The 17,022-nt window shown below is 36.8% G+C and overlaps 1 protein-coding gene and 1 pseudogene across 1 annotated transcript; both read left to right on the top strand.

The window, feature by feature from the left end:
- Window positions 1–1,501: 1,501 nt before the first annotated feature.
- On the top strand, window positions 1,502–2,154 carry LOC105729480 (membrane-bound transcription factor site-2 protease-like; annotated as a pseudogene).
- Window positions 2,155–2,185: 31 nt separating this feature from the next.
- On the top strand, window positions 2,186–3,308 carry LOC105729469 (transcription factor YY2-like). The gene is given in 3 exon segments (XM_021674833.2): window positions 2,186–2,810; window positions 2,813–3,180; window positions 3,183–3,308. Coding segments are annotated over 3 exon segments (1,119 nt in total).
- Window positions 3,309–17,022: the final 13,714 nt, after the last annotated feature.

Below are 17,022 nucleotides of genomic sequence, written 5' to 3'. Positions count from 1 at the left end.
ACAAAAGTGTGTTTTCATGATAAAATCCTACCCTGAACTTTTGTAAAAGTATAGAAATGTTAAATGCAGGATCTTACAAAAATTAATATTAAAGTAATAAATAATATTTACTTCTTTCATTGTAAGATTGTGGAAATTCCACACAACAAACGCTATAAATTCCCTTTTTGAATAAATGAGACCCTTTCAGAGAACATTAAATCTGTAAAAATTAAAAAACAGCCTCCACTGATTTAGCTACTATGATTTTTATTTATGCTGTTTGTTATCTACTTAGATTTTACATATTTCATGTGTCTCCATATTTGAAGTTACTGTAAGAACATATGACAATATGGCATTAGCTCATTCAAAAATGACGTTATTGAATATAGCACAATTCTAAAACTCTTTATAGGAGAATTAGTATCTTTTATTTTAACCAATCTTCTGACACCAGGATTTTCCTCAGCTTAAATTGATTCCTAGTTTTAAATGAAAAGAAGCTGACTGACTCTGACTGTTCTCAATTCCCCTCTCTTAGAAAACCAGGTAGATAAGTCCATGTAAGTTGCTGTGAAGTTCTCAGGAAAATACCACTCAAGAGGACAAAAACTCAGAAGCTCTTCAAGCATCTGGAGTATCTTTTCCTTTAAAATTCTCAGGATGGGGCCGGACTCACACCAGACACTCGAATATTTGTGTGACTAGACTCTCTACAACCCTAGAGTAGGGCTGTATCTGACTTATTCACAGTTGAATCTCCATTGCCTACCAAAGCATCAGACATATAAAATTAATGTTGAGGAGAAAGGAAGCCTAAAGGCCCAAGATAGTTAGCTTCAGTTCTAAGTAACAACATTCTCCTAGACAGTATACTGAAAGGGTCAGGCACTGAACAAAACATCTGCACTTTAACAACTGTCTTAATAATAGCACATGTTATTAAACACCAAAGAACTTTTGGAACTACTCACATTAAAAAAATTTAGAAAATTGCATTCAAATTACAGGTAATTTACATATGAAATTGCTTGCAGTTAATGTGTTGCTTAATAGGCACACATTTGTTCGTATAAATTTTAGTATTTTCTTTGCCCATGATTTAACTAACTTACCTTCTCAAGAAAGTTGCTGTAAAACCATACTTTAAATCTCAATAGTTTTTGCTTTTTTCTTTGTAAGGGAGATGCTGCTGCTGTTTGGGTGTAAGGACAGGAGGTAAAGCCAGCTGAAAGGGGTTTAAAGCAATAACAAAGCAGATAATACCGTTTATTTTCTTCAGGGAGATTTTCCAAGTGTTTTGGAAACCTATTTGTATTGACAAAATAAATTAGATGAAATTGACAGAAAAGAGAGCTCTCATTATGAAAGTTCAAAATATGAACTATATTACCCTTCAGTTATTGATATCAAGAATTTACCTTACTGATGCTGGGGCTGTAAGGCGCGCGCAGTCAGCTGTTTGCGGTGCAGGGAGCACGCCGGGGCTTGCTTTCTCTCCTCTGCCGCCGCCGCCGCCATGATTCCGGTGTCGCTGGTGGTGGTGGTGGTGGGTGACTGGACTGTCGTCTACCTGACCGACTTGGTGCTGAAGTCATCTATTTTAAACATTCTTACGAAGACTGGCTGGAAAACAGTGGATTGAGCATCTCCCCTTTCCACATAAGAGGGCAAACTGCTGTTTTCAATCGTGCATTTTACAGTTGGGGACGGCGGAAAGCGACGATGCTTTACCAATGGTTCAATTTTGGAATGGTGTTTGGCGTAATTGCCATGTTTAGCTCATTTTTTCTCCTTGGAAAAACGCTGATGCAGACTTTGGCGCAAATGATGGCTGACTCTCCCTCTTCTTCCTCCTCCTCTTCATCCTCTTCCTCTTCGCTTCACAATGAACAGGTGTTACAAGTTGTGGTTCCTGGTATAAATTTACCTGTCAATCAACTGACTTACTTCTTCGCTGCAGTTCTTGTCAGTGGTGTTGTACATGAAATTGGACATGGGATAGCAGCTATTAGGGAACAAGTTCGATTTAATGGCTTTGGGATTTTTCTCTTCATTATTTATCTTGGAGCATTTGTTGATTTGTTCACCACTCATTTGCAACTTATATCGCCAGTCCAGCAGCTAAGGATATTTTGTGCAGTTGCCTACAAACTGCAGAGGAGCCAGTAGCTAAGGCTGCTACCTAACTTAACTGTCAACCATGGCCTCAAACGAAGATTTCTACATCACACAAGACCTGGAGGGCCCGGTAGATCTCAACGACATCAATGTGGAGCCCCTTCCTATGGAGGACATGCCAATGGAAAGCATTCAGTTCGAGGAAATCACTGGCAATTGGGTCCACGGAGGCCACAACCACCCGCCTCTGCTCGTGGTGCAGCCGCTCTTCGGGAACACAGGCTATGGCGACCACGACCAGGAAAGGATCATGGTGCAGACACAAGAGGAAGTGGTGGACTGCTGCGGTTCAGGCAGCGTGCCAGGCAGTGACTCCGAGGACCAGTTGGTCATGCCGGATAGCAGTGAAGATGAGCGCTTCCGGCAGACCCTGGCCTCTCTGGCAGGCTCGGCGGCGTTGACATCAACCCAGAGCCGCAGCAGAAAGCGCAGCAGAAAGCCCAACCAAAAGGCCAGCGACAGCTGTGCCTCCAGCACTGAGGCCAAGCCGGCAGGCAGCAGCCCCAACGAGGGCAGCAAGAAGTGGGAGCAGAAGGAAGTGCAGATCAAAACGCTCGGGGGTGAGTTTTCCCTGACTATGTGGTCCCCTGGTGATAACAATGACAGAGGGAGAGTGGGTGAAGGCTGGGCTGATAACTCACCTGATTATTCGAGTACTTGAAAGGGAATAAACTTCCTCCTGAAGGATTACCAGGAATCAATCTCTCAGATCCCAAACAGCTGGCAGAATTTACTAAAATGAAGCCCAAAAGGTCCAAAGAAGAACCTCCCAAAACAGTCCCTTGCGCTCATATTGGCTGCGGAAAGATGTTCAGGGATTACGGCGCCATGAGAAAACATCTCCACATCCACGGGCCCAGAGTCCACGTATGTGCAGAATGCGGCAAAGCTTTTATTGAGAGCTCAAAGCTGAGACGACATCAGCTGGTTCACACAGGCGAGAAACCCTTTCAGTGCACGTTTGAAGGTTGCGGGAAATGCTTTTCCCTTGATTTCAATTTGCGCACACGTGCGTATCTGTGCGTATCCACACCGGCGACAAGCCCTTCGTGTGCCCTTTTGATATTTGCAATAGGAGATTTGCCCAGTCAACCAACCTGAAAATGCATATGTTAACGCATGTGAAGAACAAAAACAGCCAGTGAAAAGGAGAAGACCTCTCTCAGACTTGGGAATCATCTTCCAGGCTTCCAGGACTGTGGTAGGGAATAAATATGCCTCTCAAAGCTTTATATGTTTTTCTAAGAGTTTTAAAAAATGAATGCTACACACCTAAGGTTTGTGTTTTCTTAGAGTAGTAAAAATGCAATTTAAAAGTTTTTTAAAAAGTAAGACTTGACTAAGATAATATTGCTAAGATGCCGTAGCTTGTTCTGTAACAGTGTTTTTGTAAAGTTTGGTCCCAACAGGAGAAAAACTTGTGGACTTCACATCAAGAGACAATTCTTACAAACTGTGTTTAAAATGGGACTTTTCACATTCTTAGAAATAGGAAGTTCGTTTATTGTTTACGATGTTTTAAAAAAAATATTTTTAATTTAAAATTTTCATGTTTATACTTTTAGGAAAATGCTTAATGAGTCTGGTTTTTCTGGAGGTTGATAACTTTGGGAAAGATTTACGTTAAAGGAGTGAATAATTATATGCATACACGAAATATTTTCCTGCTTAAAAAAGTTATATAGGTGTTGCTGGTTTTAATTTTGGTTGTATTCTTGGATGTTAACATATTTTGCATTTTAGCTGTATTGGGTTAAGTAGTATTGATATTAGGGGATTTAGTAGTACTACTTTAAACCTATTTTAGTCATTGTATTTTCCCCCAAATAGTACCAGATGTTGTTGTTTAGTGTAATTTCTTTGCCTGTTCAATTAAAGTAGTGCCCAGTTGTAGAATAAAAAAAAAAAAAAAGAAAGAATTTACCTTACTATTTCAGTTTATAGTTTACAACATGCTTTCACATACTCTATCTCAATGGATTTGAAGAACTAATAAGTTGTCATGCAGCTAATATTTGCCCATTAAGTTTTTCCATTTCCTTGATTATTCAAGCAATTCATAGTCATTACAGAAAGTTAAAATATGAAGAAACATACAGAAATAGTTCATTCTAAACCAATCACAATACTTTGGTGAATTTCTTCAGTCTTTTAAAATGTACTCTTACTACATTTTAGTTAACAGTCTATGTACAGTTTATTATTCATCTTCTTCTTTTGACAGTATAACAAGCATTTTCCCACTTTGAGTGTTCAAATATCATTTGAATAACTGCATATTTGTAGTTTTAAACATGCATAAATAGAAAGATATTGTGGATATCTTTATGCTAAAAAGTTTTTGTATTTCAGAATATTTTCTTAAATAAATTAAAAGATTACATTTAGCAAAGAGTAGAATCAACCGCAGAATCAGAAAAGTTTTGATTTTATGTAGCCAGTCTTAATGCCGTTGAGAATAATTTTATTTTTGCCTTCCTTAAAAATCTATAGAAAATTTTCCTTCCATCTCATTAAAGACAGGATTTAATTCAAATCACAGTTCGCATTATCTCTTCTCATTATGTTCTCCAGTAAAGAAAGAAAACATCTAGTGCTATCTTGGTATAAAAATATATTTAGGCCAGGTGCAGTGGCTCACACTTGTAATTCCAGCACTTTAGGAGGCTGAGGCAAGCAGATCACAAGGTTAGGAGTTTGAGACAAGCCTGACCAACATGGTGAAGCCCCAGCTCTACTAAAAATACAAAAATTAGCTGAGCATGGTTGTGCATGCCTGTAATCCCAGCTACTCAGGAGGCTGAGGCAGGAGAACTGCTTGAACCTAGGAGGTGGAGGTTGCAGTGAGCCAAGATCACGCCACTGCACTCCAGCCTGGGCAACAAAGTGAGACTCTGTCTAAAAAAAAAAAAAAAAAAAAAAAATATATATATATATATATATATATATATACACACACACACACACACACACACACAGACACACACATATATCTATTTAAAGAATATCATCAATATTTATATCATTCTCTTTTCAAAATGTTTTTTTCTTAAATCTTTCTCCATATGTTGTTTTCCCATTGTTTTTGAGGGTTTCTTGTGCATGAACTCTTCTGCATGATTTATTACATAACAAAATGCAATGCTTAAACTATGATAAGTACTATGATTTCATTATTTTAAAATAGATTTATAAATAGTAAATTTAAACATTGAAAAATTTCAAGAAACAGAAAAAAATCTGAACATTAAAACTATAGATAAATATGATAATAATAATGATAGCAGCCAACTTAACTGAGAACTCCTTATTTATCTGGCAGAGTATGCTAGCATTTTACATACATTAACTCAGTAGAGATAATGACATGATTGAGAAAAAGAAGATAATCACTTCAACAACTAGGAGTGAACCAACTTACCATCATGGAAAGTATGTTTAGCCTTCCCTTAAATACATGTATATAGAATATTAAGAAGAACTTCTGCTAGTCAACAAAGAGATATACAAAAAGATACTTTCTGATCTTGAGGGTTGCTGTAGCAGCTATACTTAGAGTCTATTTAAAATGCAAAACAATTGTCAGAAGGAACGTGACTACTAAGTACACCTTTCCTTTCTTTTTAAAATAATAGGTGGCTGAAAATAAAAGAGTAACAATGGGAATATAAATGAGGATGATGGCCAGGCACAGTGGCTCACACCTGTAATCCCAGCACTTTGGGAGGTTGAGGCAAGCAGATCACAAGCTGACCAGCCTGGCCAATGTGGTGAAACTCCATCTCTATTAAAATTATAAAAATTAGCTGATGTGGGGTTGTACACCTGTAATCCCAGCTACTCAGGAGGCTGAGGCTCCAGAAACGCTTGAAGCTGAGAGGTAGAGATTGTAGGGAGCTGAGATCATGCCACTGCACTCTAGCCTGGGTGACACAGCAAGACTCTTTCTCAAAAATAAAAATAAAAAAAGAGCTGGGTGTGGTGGCTCACACCTGTAATCCCAGCACTTTGGGAGGCTGAGGTGGTGGATCACTTAAGGTCAGGAGTTTGAGACTAGCCTGGCCAACATGGTGAAACCCCCTCACTACTAAAAATACAAAAATTAGTTGGACGTGGTAGCAGGTGCATGTAATCCCAGCTACTCCAGAGGCTGAGGCAGGAGAATCGCTTGAACCTGGGAGGCAGAGGCTGCAGTGAGCTGAGATTATGCCACTTCACTCCAGCCTGGGTAACAGAGCAAGACTGTCTCAAAAACAAACAAACAAAGAAATAAAAAATAAATAAGGATCAAAGAAAGGGAAACAATAAAATGTCTTGGAAAAAGTGATTAAAAATAGTAGGCTTATTATATGTGCAATCACTATGCTGCGAAGTTTTTTATGTTATCTAATTTTCACATTCACAATGCTATGAAGTAAGCAAAATTATTCCCACATAAACCAGGGAAGAAACTGACCAGTAAATGCATTATGGAGTGTAGAAGTCTGGGTTGGGAAGGGGAAAAGATGGCTGGGTAAAAGTGAGATAAATGGATATATGAAATTTTTATTAAAAATAAGCAATTAAGGGAGCACTAAAAAGCTAAGCAAACAGAAATAAATCTGTCTTTAAAAACTGAATAAAATATAGAAAGCCATGAAAATTGTTTGACCTTACTTAATACCTGTTTATTGTACGAGTACTTTTTTTTTCTTTAACTCTGGTAGTCACCATGGAAAAAGAACAACTGAAAAAATGACATGATCCCTGATGTTATACATCTACAATCTTTTAGAGAAATAATAAAAACAATTATTTACTTACTTAATTGCCCACTATTATACACACATCTCATTGAATCCTTAAAACATCTCTCTGAGGCAGGTCTTATTGCTCCAATCCAAATAATGGGGAACCCGTCCCTTAAAGAGACTAGGTAAAGTTCCTAAAGTCACATAGGAAGTTAATGCAAGAGCCAGGACTCTAATTTTAAAGCCCTCAAACACCATTAACTGTCTTCTAGAAGAATTTCAAATGTGAAATATTTAGAAAGGAAACAAACACAAAGTAGAAGATGAAATACATCATATTCATTTATATCCTGTCTTGTTCCTCATGCAATCTGATAAGACAAAACAAACAATATAAATAATAAGTTATTTTGGTACATTGCAAAGGCCCGTAAGAATTAGTTTCTTCTTATATATGGACCTTTAAAAGGATTGCAAGTCTTGGATTGGAGAAGAGTGGAACATTCAAGACTTCAGGGCACAGCAGAAAGAAAGTCCCAAAGAGGAAAATAAAAGAAAAGGAAAAGAAAAGAGGGGAGAGGAGGGGAGAGGAGGGGAGGAGAGGAGAGAGCAGGCAGGCACAAGCAGTTCAGTCAAGCTACACTTGCAAAAATATTTTGAGATAATGAGTGTACAGGAGGGTACTTGAAGATTGGGTTGGAATGGCACTAGCAGTAAGTCAAAAATGCCACAGGCTATGCTTGTCTGGGCAAAGCTGAGAAACTAAATGTATGACATCCATGGTTTATTAATGGCATTACCAGTCTATAGAAGCTAATGTATTTTACTAACAAAAGATGGCCTGAGACAAAAAAAAAAAAAAAAGTCATACCATGGTTAAGCCAGTGGACTTGAAAATAAGTGTTTTTAAAAATTGAATGTCATATCCACATAAGATTTTCTTAAATTCTTTTAAAATATGAATTTATTTTCATGCCGTAAAAAGGATATGCATAAAAAATGTGAAGATTAAAATGTACATACATAAGTTAGCTTCAGATTCAAATATGCAAACGTGAATCAAAGATAACCTACACATTTAGAGGAAAATCAATCTATCTTCTTAATTGAACTGCTAGTCAGTTCCTTGGTGCCACTGCTCTGCCCTTACTGATGTGCACCATTAGGAGTTGCAGGAATGAGAGACAATCAGGGGTCTGGTGGGTGAAAGATAAAGTATGTTGAGTATTGAGGCTATATTTAGGGGGAAAAAAAGAGATGACGATGTACCTAGTAGGAGTAAAGATACCCATTATGTACTGTGTTGTTTTATAGTAAGATTAGTGGCAAATGGGGACTGTGTTAAGGCGACATTTACCTATACCCAAAAGGAGCTGGCTAGAGATCTGAGGAAAAATCAAGAGGAAGAGAACAACCAGGTCTGAAACTGAGCCTGTCTTCTGAACGTAGGTAAAAGGGGAAACTTCTATAGTCACATCTAGACAAGGATAAAGTACTGTGTTGGCAACGTAGAGTTCTCATATCAAACCAAATGCCTTCTGTATATTCTCTGTCATATCTAAATCCTCAGGCAATGGCTTCAGGAGAGAGAATTGCAGAGCAGAAAAAATACCACTTTTACTACCTGAAAGCAGGACCTCTCCTCCACATGGTCATTTACATGTATTAGATGATGCACAGACAAGGTTAGGGCTGAATAGACTAGGCAGATGTTTAGTGCTTAATAAATGTTATTTTATTGTTATTATTCCCCAGGATTACCACAGTGATTTGGACCAATGCATTTGAAGGACCTGTCAGGTGACTTTTTTTTCATCACTAGGACTAGCATGCCCACAGAAACAAGTTATGGCTCCAAGATTTAGGGGAGTGACTTTGCCCTATGTTCTTTTGCTGATATAGCAAGCTTAGCTTCATCCCATCCTTACCACTGTCACACTAATCACATCCCATAATGAGCACACCCCCTTTACATATGCTCCACCATCCTTAATATTCCAGGCAAGATTTTCCCAGGATGGCCATTGCCTTGAAGACAACATCATTCAACACATTCTACCTAGTGAACTCTGTGATAAATTCATGATTAGTTTCCACTGCTATTTTGCTTGGTTCCAGATATCTTTTGCTCTGAAAATACACACCATGCTTAACCTGTACAATTCCTTTCTTTATCTACCTAGAAAGATTACTAATCCCATAAAGCAACCCTAATCAGATATGACTTCAATTGCTACTCCCTGCCAGATGAACTTGTGATTGCTGGTCTAATTACCAACATATTTTACTCTTCTATCAGAAAATTCTTTCCCCAACCTTAACTATGATTAGTCACATATATCTTAAGAGTTCTCCAAGAAGGAAACAAAAAGTCACAGCTTTTATTGGTGATTTTCGTGCAAAGTGTTAGTTTCCTAGGTCTGTTGTAACAACTTACCACAAACTGGTAGCTTAAAACAATATAAATTTATTATCTCACAGTTCTGGAAGCCAGAAGTCCAAAGTCAAGTTGTCAGCAGGGTTGGTTCCTTCTGGAGATTATGAAAGAGAAACCATTCCATGCCTTTTGTCAATACTTGGCATTCTTTGGTTTGTCGCTGTATATCTTCAATCTCTGCTTCCTTGTTTACAGGACTGTCTCTCTCACTGTCTTCTCCTTTTCTGTTCCTTATAAAGATACTTGTCATTGGATTTAACACTTGCCCTAATCTAAAATAATCTCATCTCAAGATCTTTACCTGAGTTAGATCTACAAAGACCCTTATTTCAAATAGGGTCACATTCTGAGGTTCTGGGTACACATCTCTTAATTCAATCCACTACAGTTAGACTGTATTTTTCACTATTAACTGCTGTAACAAACAACCATAATATCTCAGATGCTCAACCAACGAAGACTTATTTTTTGTTCACATCACAAGTCAACATGGGTGCTATGGGCCCCTGGGCAGTCTGGTGAATCCTTTGGACTTGTTCTCAGAATAATTTTTTTAAAAGTATAAGTAAAATATAGATAATACATAAGATTACAAATAAGATACATAAAATTATAATGAAGAAAACATTTAGGATTACAAATGAAAACAATTTTATTGAAATACAATTATCAAAGTAACAAAACTGCAATATATGCTTCTTTATTAAGGTATTGCAATAAAGTAATTGAAATAGAAATGAATTGAAATAAGGGTATTGAAATAGAATTGAATCTTGTGATTATGATAATTTCAAATAAGTAATGAATAAAAATGATCTACAACTTGTAAGGCCGGTAGCCTCGCAGGGAGCATGGACACAGACCCACCCTTCTTTTTTCCAAAGCCCAGACGAGCTTGGGCAAGCTCAGACATGCTCAGGCATGTTCCCTTTTCCCATGCTTGCACAGCCTGACATTCCCTTAAAAAGCCCAGTATGCAAACAAGGTGCTGCAATACAAGCCTCTTTCTAGTCAATAGCAGCCAAGTCTTAACAACCAATAGCAGCCGAGTCTTAACAACCACTAGCAGCCGAGCAATTTCAACCAACAACAAGCCAAGTCCTAGGTAAAGGCTTGTAACTTACCCAATAGCAGTCTTGCTCTCCCAGAACCAATCGAGCTCCTTCACTCCCTATAAAAACCCATGTCTGAGGGGAGTCCGTGCGACTTCTCCGGCCCCTCCTGTTGGACCACAGAACCTCGTCCAGGAGCCTGAATAAAACCCTTCGCATTGGATCTTCTTGTGCTGGCCTCAGTTTCTTTACTTTAAACTCGGCGAGAACAGACCTTACACAACTATCCTGTGATTAAGAGAATCTGTGAATTCTGTTGATATCAAAGTCATTGGTACTAATTTGGTGGTTTTTGCCTTCAATCATGATTGAAGATAATGCTAAATTTCAGATAAAAGGTAGTGATAATAAATATGTGATTTTTCTTCCATAATCAAGTTTATGGACTCCCTGATTTCTATCTGTAAACTGTTTAGCGGGGGGTCTGTGGATCCTAGAACAGAAGCTCCTAAACTGGTGGCTGTGGCATTTCTTATACCTCAAAGTCCTGCCCTGGATTCTCTACATCTTATCAGCAAACAGGGAAGAGGAAAACACATCATGTAGCAAGTTTGAGGAGCCAGGCCTGGAAAAGGTGCACGTCACTTCTGCCCACATTTCACTGGTCAAAACTCAGTCATATACCCACACCTAACTGTAAGAGAAGCTGAAATGAAATCTCCAATACTGGAAGAAGTCCACATGTCCAAAGTCTGATAATATACCTCCGCCTTTTTCCCATGCAAGATGGGGCTAAATCCCCTGAGAGACAACTGAGTTTTCACAATTTTTTTGGGAAAAAAGCTGTTAAAGCAGATGTCTTCACAATCAGAGATTATTTCACAATCAAAAATAGAAGACCTAGGGCTGGGTCCTGTGGATCACTCCTGTGATCCCAGTACTTTCAGAGGCCTAGGCCTAGAGTTCAAGAGCAGCCTGGGCAACATAGGAAGACACAGTCTCTTTAAAAACCTAGCCTGACATGGTGGTACATGCCTTTAGTCCCAGGTGCTTAGAGTCTGAGGCAGGAGGATCACTTAAACTCAGGAGTTTGAGGTTACAATGAGTTGTGATTGTGTCACTGAAATCCAGCCTGGGTTGTACAGCAAGATCCTGTCTCTAAAAATAAATAACCCAGTAAAATCAAAGTACATCAGCAATCACATACAAAAAGTCCAGTTAAAAAAAAATAGAAGACTAATATCACAAAAAACAAATACATTTAGTAAATAGAAGAACTTTCTTCAGGAGAAAGGTAATTCTCTTTTCCCCTTGAATTTGAGTTATTTTCTTTTAGTAGGTTTAGTCCACTAAAATTAGCAATTCACATACTGTCTTTCTACTATTTCTACCAATTACTGAGAGAAGAGTGTTACAGTCTCCAAATATATAGGTGGAGTTGTATATTCCTCCTCTTTCAGTTCTATCAATTTTTGTTTCAAGTATTTTGAAGATCTGTTGTTGATGCACATTTAATATTAAGTTTCCTTTGGTGAATTGGTGAATTAACTCTCTAACATTATATTATGCTCTTCTGAAAACTACATTGTCTAATATTAAAATGTTTACAGTTTTATTTTTACTGGTGTTTGCATAGTATATCTTTTCCATCTTTTTATAATATTTTTAACTTACCTCTGTCTTTATATTTAAAGTGGGTTTCCTTCAGTCATTATAGAGTTAGATCTTAATACTATACGTTAATTTTAACATAACGTGGCAATCTCTGTTGAGATCATTTACATTTAATATAACTACTGATATGGCTGGATTAAAATCTACTTTCTTTTCTATTTGTTCCATCTCTTTCTGTTTCTATTTCTTTTTCTGTTTTCATTTCTTTTCTAATTCTCTTTTTCTGTTTTTTTTTTTAAATAAACTAAGTATTTTTGTGATTCCTTCTTATCTCCATTATTAATTTATAATTTGTACCTCTTTAAAAATATTTTTAGTTACTCTAGGTCTTACAATATACATCTTTAGTTTATTAAACTACCTTCAATTAATATTATATTGCTATATTGTAGAAACCTTACAACTGTGTGCTTATAATTCCTCCCTCCCAATTTGTGTGCTATGCTGTAACACATTTCTTTATGTAAGCTATAAATCCACAATAATTTGCCACTATATTTGCTTTAGACAATCAATTATCTTGACTGGCAAATAAAAATAAAAATAGATATCTGTGTGTCCCTTTATCATAACCATTTCTTAAGATTTTTGTTTCATTATATAGACACAGATTTTTTTTCCTTGTATCATACCCCTTTTGCTTGAGTAAGTTCCCTTAACATTTCTTACAGGGCAGTTATACTGGTAATACATTGTATTAGTTTTATTTTGTTTTAAAAATCTTTATTTCTCTTTCATTTTTGAAATGGAGATGTGAAGTCTAATTTCCATTCCCTTGAGTGTCAGCCAGACACAGTTATTTGCTCCCAACAAATAGAATCCAACAATGTGTGACTTGAGAGACTAGGTCCTAAAAGATATTATGGCTTATGTCTTGTGGGGTTTTTTTTCAGAGTGGGTTATAGAATACCAAGCAAAGCCATGCCTGAATTTCTGACGCACAGAAACTACAAGATAAGAATGTTGTTTTAAGCCACTAAATTTTGAGGTGATTTATTGTACAGTAGTACCTAACTAATACTGAGTTTCTCCAAACTTCTTGGATCTGTGGTTTGATGTCCTTCATTATTTTTGGAAACTCCCGTTATCATCTCTTTAAATATTTCTTTGCCCTATTCTATCTCTAGTCTCCTTTTAGGACATCAATTACATGTACCTCAGACTGAATAATGTCCTACTGTGCTTAGATGCTCTATTTGCAGTGTTCAGTACTTCCCAAATCAGCCTTATAATACTTCCCAACTTACCCTTAAAACCAATCAAATGCCCAACCACCTTTAGCAGAGCAACACTCTCCACTCTGAGGGACTCCAGAGGGGTGTTCTTCTAAATTCCTCGATTTTAATAATTCCTCTTTCTTTTGTTCCACCAGCCCTAGAGATTAGCTGCTTCCTGAATGTACTACCTCTGTGATATTTTGTTTTCTCATTGCCTTTTGAGTTAATTACCCACTTACCATAATTAACAATGTTTATAGTAAACTTTTTCTGTTCAAATAATGTGTATGGCTTCTGTTTCCTGATTAAACCGCAACTGATACAGAAATTGGTATGAGATGTATTTATCCCAGTAAGTAAATCCTCAAAAATGGGAGTTTAAGATTGGTTTAGTTATGTCCTTGGGCTTGACTGCACTGCTAAACTCCTTGCTAAGAGGAAGTAGAATGTTGTGATCCATTGCATAAAATAGCAATACAGTTTGTCAATTATTATCCCAATTTAGTTAATCATAAACTATTTAGTTATAATTAGCACCTTATAGATTAGCATTCCATAGAATACACTTTAGGAAGTGCTTGCTTAGCCATATTTCTCTATTTAATGTATCCTCCCTAAACGTATTAAGCATGTTTGAGTTGCTGTTCGTGTTTTCTCTAAATTGAGAATTCTTATTTATAAATTCATATTTTGATATTGAATTCGTATTTTTGTCAATATCAATTCATATTTTAAGTGCTTAAGCTTTTCCTGATTCTTTTTTTTTAAATTTTTTTTAAAGAAAGAAAAAAAAGAATGAAGAAGAGGAGGAAAAAGGAAGAGAAAGAGAGAGAGAGAATGGGAGTATTGCTTTCTTGCCCAGGCTAGAATGCTGTTTAGTGATGGGTATTGAAAACCTCTTTTATACCAATAATTATACTTGATGTAGACAGGAAGGAATAAGGGAAGAAAATAACAAACAAGCAGCCAACCAATATTTCATTTAAACCTATGAAATGCTATGCTATTACTGAGGAATGATTTACTTCCAATTATGTAGTCACTTTTGGAATAGGTGTGAGGTGGTAATGTATGTTTTGTGTATTTGAAGTGGAGAGTTCTATAAATGTTTATTAAGTTTACTTGTTCCAGGTCTGAGTTCAAGTCCTGAATGTCCTTGTTAATTTTCTGTCTCGTTGATCTATAGAATCGTTAGCTCTTCTTGTTACATTAATCCTTTTGCCATTATGTAATGTCCTTCTTTGCCTCTTTTGATCTTTGTTGCTTTAAAGTCTACTTTATCAGAGGCGAGAATTGCATCTCCTGCTTTTTGTTTATTTGTTTATTTTTACTCTCTGTTTGGTTGGTAAATCTTCCTCCTTCTCTTTGTTTTGAGTCTTTGTGTATTGTTGCATGTAAGATGAGTCTGGATGCAGCATACCGATGGGTTTTGGCTTTTTATACAATTAGAATATATATAAGTTTAATACTGATATTTGATGTTAGCTGGCTGTTTTGCCCATTAGTTGATGTAAATTTTTCATTGTGTTAATGTTCTTGCTTTTTGATATATTTTGGGAAAGGCTGATATTGGTTGTTCCTTTATATGTATAGTGCTTCTTTCAGAAGCTCTTGTAAAGCAGGCCTGGTGGTGGTGAACTCTCTAAGTACTTGTTTGTTCGCAAAAGATTTAATTTTTCCTTCGCTCATAAAGCTTAGTTTGGCTGGATAGGAAATTCTGGGTTGAAAGTTCTTTTCTTTAAGGATGTTAAATATTGGTCCCCACTCTTTTCTGGCTTGTAGGGTTTCTGCTGAGAGATCTGCTGTAAGTCTGATAGGTTTCCCTTTATGGGTAACCTGACCTTTCTCTCTGGCTGCCCTTAGTATTTTCTCCTTCATTTCAACCCTAATAAATCTGGCGATTATGTGCCTTGGGGTTGGTCTTCTTGAAGAATATCTTTGTGGTGTTCTCTGTATTACCTGGAGTTGAATATTACCCTGCCTTGCTAGGTTGGGAAAGTTTTCCTGAATGATATCCTGAAGAGTATTTCCCAACTTGGATTCATTCTCTTCATTACATTCAGGTACACGTATCAAACGTAAATTAGGTCTTTTCACATAGTCCCATATTTCCTGGAGACTTTGCTCATTCCTTTTCATCCTTTTTTCTCCAATCTTGTCTTCTCGTTTCATTTCACTGAGCTGGTCCTCGACTTCTGATATCCTCTCTTCTGCTTGATCAATTCGACTGTTTAAACTTGTGCATACTTCGCGAAGTTCTCGTGTTGTGTTTTTCAGCTCCATCAATTCACTTATGTTCTTCTCTAAATTGTCCATTCTCGTTAGCATTTTGTCAAACCTTTTTTCAAGGTTCTTAGTTTCTTTGCATTGGGTTAGAAGAAGTTCTTTTAACTCACGGAAGTTTCTTATCACCCACATTTTGAAACCTGCTTCTGTTATTGGAACACACTCGTTCTCCATTAAGCCTTGTTCCGTTACTGATGAGGAATTGTGATCCCCTGTAGAGGGAGAGGCATTCTGATTTTGAGTATTCTCTGCCTTTTTAGGCTGCTTTCTTCCCTTCATTATATATTTATCCCTCTGTCGTCTTTGTGATTACCAACTTTCTAACTAGGTCTCTGAACCCAACCCGCTACCCAAATGAACTAATTGGCTGTACTACTTTATACATATCTCTAATATAGTCATTGTCACATTATATGAATAGCTGTTTGTTTATGTTCATGTATCTATCTATCCCACTAGAACTGGAGCTCTTTGAGGAATGGTCCTTGTCTGATTCATCTTTGTAGCTCAATGTCAGTTAGAGTGCCTGGTGTATACTGGCTACAATTAATTTGTATGGGTAAAATTCATGAGAATGGTTATGAAGGCTAGCTATATTTACTCCCTTAAGAAAACTTAGAGCACTTTGAATTTGCTGCCACAAAAGAGAATAAACAGGCATGCTTCATTATTTAAAATAAATTGTTTATAGCAGTCTATATGTTACAATTTTCCTTCAACAATAGGCATTTGTTTCCTTTTTTCCATTTTATAAATCTGTTCACTTAAGAAGGCAAATAAATTCAGCTCAACAGGCATGTACTGAGCAATTACTCTGTGCCAGAAACTATGCTAAGCTTTATGTACACCAACATATAGAGAGACAGATATAGTAAAATAAATTCAAGTATCACTGTGATAACTACAATAATGGAAGTATAGACAAGTTATAAAAGTAGTTTAGCAGAGGAGAAATTAAGCTGTTTATGAGGAGGGATATGAGGAGAGATTTCCCAGAGAAGATTTTCTAACTGGAGTTTGAAAATGGAAAAGGAGTTTCTCAAGCAGACAAGAGACACAGGGTAAAAATCAAAGCATGGAGACAAGAAATAGTAAAGTGTTGAAGATGTAAAAGCAGCTTCAGAAGCGTTAAGCACCAGATGGTTTGTGGCAGAAAACAAGGCTGGAAATTTAGGCAAAGTCCAGATCATAAGAGCATCAATGTCATCCTAAAGAACTTGGACTTGTGCAGCAGGTGATGGGGAGCCAGAGATGATAAATACCATTTATTTTTCCTTTTCTGCATTGAAAAGAAATCTCTGTATTATCATACATGCAACAAACATCAGTTGAGCCCTTATAATACCTCAGGCATTTTGCTGGGAACTGGATTACTTAATAGAGTTGTGCCATTAAAGATCATCATAAAAGACATCTTTGTTGATAAGGTAAATAGCCTAGATTTCATTTATAGTCTCTATCCT

This window comes from Aotus nancymaae, unplaced genomic scaffold, assembly GCF_030222135.1.
Source record: "Aotus nancymaae isolate 86718 unplaced genomic scaffold, 86718_ANA_hifiasm-v0.15.2.pri h1tg000062l, whole genome shotgun sequence".
Lineage (NCBI taxonomy): Eukaryota > Metazoa > Chordata > Mammalia > Primates > Aotidae > Aotus > Aotus nancymaae.
This window is presented reverse-complemented; position numbering and strand designations above follow the sequence as displayed.